We start from the raw sequence: 5,000 nt of genomic DNA, 5'->3' as shown, positions 1-5,000 counted from the left end.
CTTCTACGACCTTGGAAGCACACCACGCATGTCTTTCGGCAGAGGCAAAGCAGACTTGTCAGATAGTTTATTTACTCAAGTGAATGTGCTTATTTAGAATGATTTAGCACATGCCCCTCTATAGTCAGGCAGATTAGAGTCCAGATGTTCACAAAATATTTCAGTTGGTCATACAAGCACCATATTTGGTACAAATGATGTCTAGGGTGTATTATTTAAGAAAAGTACGTTATCCAGCTTCAAATCCAAGATGGCCGCCAGTTTTCAACATGGCCGCCAAATTGAATGTAATAGAAGTGTCTTTCGAGGTAGAATTTCGTAGAATAGACATGTGTCGATTACCACAGCTTCAAAGTTTATATGTAATGTCTAGAAATACCCAATGGGGTCAACTGTATTCTAATATGGCTGAGTTTTCAAGATGGCGGATATTGAGTCATTCAAAAAGTATGTTTTCGAATGTTTTCTGGCCATAGACATTCTTCTAGATCATAAAGTGGGTGATAAAAGTTATTTTTTCCCCCCAAAGGATGTCTATGAAAAGTTTGTTATCTGGCTTCAAATCCAAGATGGCTGCCAGGTTTTTAAGAAGGCCACCAAATTAAATAAAACAAGAAAATGAAAGTATTTCCAAGGTAGAATTTAAATTAATAGAAAAATGTTCATGTCCAAAGTTTCAAATTATGCTGTGTCAAAATATTCAATGGTACAATCTGTATTCCAATATGGCTGCTTGCCTTCAAGATAGCTGATCTTACATCAAATCCCCAAACCGTAGAGCGAATTTCACTGAAATTTCTGCAAAATGTTGCTCTGTAGGTAACGGGCCGTTATATGATTTAAAATGAGTATTTTCAATGGGGTTGTTTTGGGCCTCAGATATGCTGTATCAATAAACATCCAAAGTCACACACTAAACCAGTAAATTAAGTGAGTAATCTAAACTTATGTGTATTTTGCAATATTTTATATGAGTGATGTCGTAGCACGACCAGGGCACACTGGTGACATTACTGCTGTAAGACTCAGCATGGGGTTCAGTGTTGGCTTGTAGTGTGCTAGCTGTAGTTGAAAACTTCCCTAAACATTGTGTATTTACTGTAGATGATGGTACACTCAAGTTTCCCAAATGCTATCTAACAAGCCCTTGTACAAAAGTAGAGCAGGCCCTTTCAAACAAACACATCAGCACTGAAGGCTTGTGTCCATGAAGAAGCTGATACAAGAATATTCACACATGCTCTTGATGCAGCCAAGCAACAGATAAAATCTTGATTATGGCATGTGACACAGATATTGTTGTTGTTGCCATCAGTGTGTTTACGATTCTTCAGGATGCAGGCCTGGAAATGGTTTGGGTAGAATTTGGTCGGGGTCGATCCCTTAGGTGGTTGCCAATTCATGATATGGTGCAAAATCCTGATTTCACTGGTTGTGATGATGTGTCAGCTTTTTGGCAAGGCAAGAAAACGGCATGGCAAGCATGGGAGGTGTGCCCTGAAGTGAGTCCGGTTTTCAATAGTTCTCAGTCAGTACCAACCTACCATACTGAAGCAGACCTCAATATCCTTGAGAGGTTCGTTGTCATCATGTATGACAAGCACAGCGCTACAGCCAAGGTTGATGAGGCAAAACTGAAATTATTTGCTTGGAAGCATAGGTCTTGTGATTCTATTCCACCGACAAGTGCATCTCTGGTACAGCATGTAAAACGGTCTGCATTCCAAGCCGCCTACATATGGGGCCAGGCAACTATATGCAAAATGCAGACTGAGGACCCTGCCAACTGGGGATAGCATAAAGATGGTGAGGTCTGGAGAGTGTTCTGATCCACTATTCCACCCATCGCTCAAGCCTGTCAGCAGTTGACTACAAGACAGCAAGACAGAATGCAGAGGATTATGCAAAAGTTTTCGCTTCAGCCTGAAGTCCACCCAGATATGCACTTGGAGATGTGAGAACTAAAGAGTAACAAAAGCACTAAAATAGTGGTCAGTCAACAACAAACCGTTTACTGACTCAAACATTTCCTTTTTTCACGTGACCCAGAACATCTTTTGGCAACACCCGAGATGAAGAGAACAACTTTTCCCTCCCCATGTTCACTATGTTGTAGTTATAGTAGGAAGTAGAATGTCAATGAAATTTTAGACTCTGTGCAAAGCAGTAACAATGTTGTAGCAAAGTTTTTAAAGGGACAGTCCACCCTTTTTTGATTTTCACTTATTTGCAGTATTTCCCAGCATTATTCATGAATGTGCATATCATTTTCGTCTATGTTTCCATTACCTAGTTTAACTGTATAGCCAAATTAAGCATAGCAATGCAAGTCTATGGGGGCAAACAAATCATCATCAAATGTACTTGTAAAGTACTTTAAAATCAATGTAAAATTCACCAGAGTGCAAAACAGCTATTTAATACTGTCCTGTGATCATTTGTGGCTTGATGCTAAAGCCTCCATTCACTTCCAGTGATTATGCTAAGCTATGCTAATAATTCTGATCCAATCAATCTAAGTACTGAAAAAAACGAGAAGAAAATGAAATGCACATTCTAATACTGCAAATATGTGAAAATCAAAAAAGGGTGGACTGTTCCTTTAAACTAACAGTGAGTGCACTACATTTCCATTTTTATAATAATACTACTTGATAATCTTACTTTTTTGAATGCAGAATTGGACTGTCCATGTCCCAAAACATCTAATTTGATTTTGATTTAATCAAAACAGGACTCTTTTGTCACAATATAGCCCAAACAATGATCGAGAATACGTCAAATGGCAGCCATCTTGGAAAATGGCGGCCATCTTGTTTTTTTACTTGGATAACGTACTTTTATGTTAAAGTAGGTTCTAGAGCACTAGTGTGCCAAATATGGTGCTTGTATGACCAACTGAAATATTCTCTCACTAATCTGCCTAACTATCTAGATCTCTTCACTCTAAAGCGGGATCCAAACATGGGCTTGTGTGTGTGTGTGTGTGTGTGTGTGTGTGTGTGTGTGTGCGTGTGCGTGTGTGTGTGTGCGTGTGTGTGTGCGTGTGTGTGTGCGTGCGCACGTGCGAGTGTGTGTGTGTGTGTGTGTGTGTGTGTGTGTGTGTGTGTGTGTGTGTGTGTGTGTGTGTGTGTGTGTGTGTGTGTGCGTGCACATTTATGTGTGCACGTCTGTGTGTGCGTCTCTGTGTTTGTCTGTCTCGGTGTATGTGTGTGTGCACGTGTGTGTATTTGTCTCTGTCTGTGTGTGTGTGTAATGTGAGGTTAGGGAGACGTGGCCTGTCTGTCTTAGTTTGCTGTGAAGCCGCATCACCATGGGGCCTTGTGTACGTGGGCAGCTACAGCAGACGGGGGGCGGGAGGCAGGAGGGCTTTCATTAAGCTGTCACAGCAGGGCCGGGAGCGGGACTGACGGCTCCAATTTTGCCAAGATTTCATAACAGTAATTCTGTTACCTTCTTTACACACGCGCACAAGTCTTCTTCTCTTTCCTCCTCTCATTGTCCTTCTCCATTTCGGTTTGTCTTTCCGTTTCTCATTGCCTGGCTATCTGCCTTTGTCTCTGTCTCTGAGGCTTTCTCTGTTCCTCTCTGTGTGTGTCCCTGCTCTCTCCTTTCCTCTTCCCCATCAACAGCACTTCTCAGTCACTCAGCTGTGATAACTTCTGAAACAGTAATTCACCTATTGCCCCCCCACGCAGACATACGCGTCTCCGTATTTTCTCTCAAGAGTGTTGCGACAGTTATGCAATTGCACTTGCCACTTTCAGTGTCTTTATTCTTCTTCTTTTTTCCACTCTCTCTGTCTGTCTGCCTATCCTCCCTTCTCTATCTACGAGAGTGCATTACCAATGTGATTATTTACACCAGACCCACTCCATGCATTTTCACTTTTAGGTTTTAGTCATTGGCTAATGGTGCCCAAAGTAATGACTGAGTTGTCATTACTTGAGCAAAGATACCTAACCCTACATTGCCGCTGTTACCTGTAGGCCCACCTTAATACCTGGTCCTCATCCCAAACATCCTTAATAATCTGGCCTCAGCTGTCTTTCTAATGGTATTGTCTAGTTGCTTAATGAAGTTGTGGCATATTATAGGTCATACTGTATGTTGGGAGACATTTAGATGTGAAAGGAAAATGAAAGGTTACACGTTTCATTTTAGGGTGGCTGAAGTGCTTTAATTTCACTTTGAAAATGTCTATCCCTCTAGCTGATGCTCTGTTTTAAGTGGAACAGCCAACAGCAGGCAAATAGTTTTAAATGGGCTATATGCTGATAATGGAACCTCTGTTTTATATATTAAAAAACTAACCAGTGTGATCCTCTCCTCTCCTCTTTACCCCTCTCCTCTTTACCCCTCTCCTCTTTACTCCTCTTTACTCCTCTTTACTCCTCTTTACTCCTCTTTACCCCTCTCCTCTTTACCCCTCTCCTCTTTACTCCTCTTTACTCCTCTCCTCTCCTCTCCTCTCCTATCCTCTCCTCTCCTCTCTACCTTTCTCCTCTCACCTCCTCTCCTCTCCTCCACCCCCTACAGCCTAAGTGGGTGAAAGTGCTGACTGACCTCCAGTGGAAGGGCACCGTCTGGGGCTTCGTGCCCCCCGTGGCCTCCTCCTCGCCTGGGGAGATGAGCATCCCCATCACCCTGCACCTGGGAGACTACAACCTGGACGGCTTCCCAGATGCCCTGGCTATCTTCAAGAACACCACTGGCAGGTGAGTGGTTGGCTGTCTACACTCTAACACCCTGCAATGAGTTGCTTCAGGTTTTGCATTAACTGGGTCACATATCTTATATTGACATTGGTGCTAGTTCTTGTGTTGATTTAGCTGTTGGTGTAATGGAGGATTTAGAGTTCAATGTGTGTGGGACTAAGCGGTAAATTGAATCCAGACTGCGTTTGTTAGTCTGAAACCTAGTATAGTATTAATCCCACATGCGGATTCTCCTGTGGTTACTTACCTGTTTGTGAGTTGGCTTTGGTGTCGTTTTGTCAG

General features: G+C 42.4%; 1 protein-coding gene across 1 annotated transcript in view; it reads left to right on the top strand.

The window, feature by feature from the left end:
* itfg1 (integrin alpha FG-GAP repeat containing 1) overlaps positions 1-5,000 on the top strand; it is a 252,316-nt gene that overhangs the window by 99,207 nt on the left and 148,109 nt on the right. Inside the window, exon 10 of the mRNA XM_063188433.1 lies at positions 4,540-4,718. Coding sequence (XP_063044503.1) covers positions 4,540-4,718 — 179 coding nt within the window. The remainder of the gene's footprint in view (positions 1-4,539; positions 4,719-5,000) is intronic.

This window comes from Engraulis encrasicolus, chromosome 22, assembly GCF_034702125.1.
Source record: "Engraulis encrasicolus isolate BLACKSEA-1 chromosome 22, IST_EnEncr_1.0, whole genome shotgun sequence".
Taxonomy (NCBI): Eukaryota; Metazoa; Chordata; class Actinopteri; order Clupeiformes; family Engraulidae; genus Engraulis; species Engraulis encrasicolus.
This window is presented reverse-complemented; position numbering and strand designations above follow the sequence as displayed.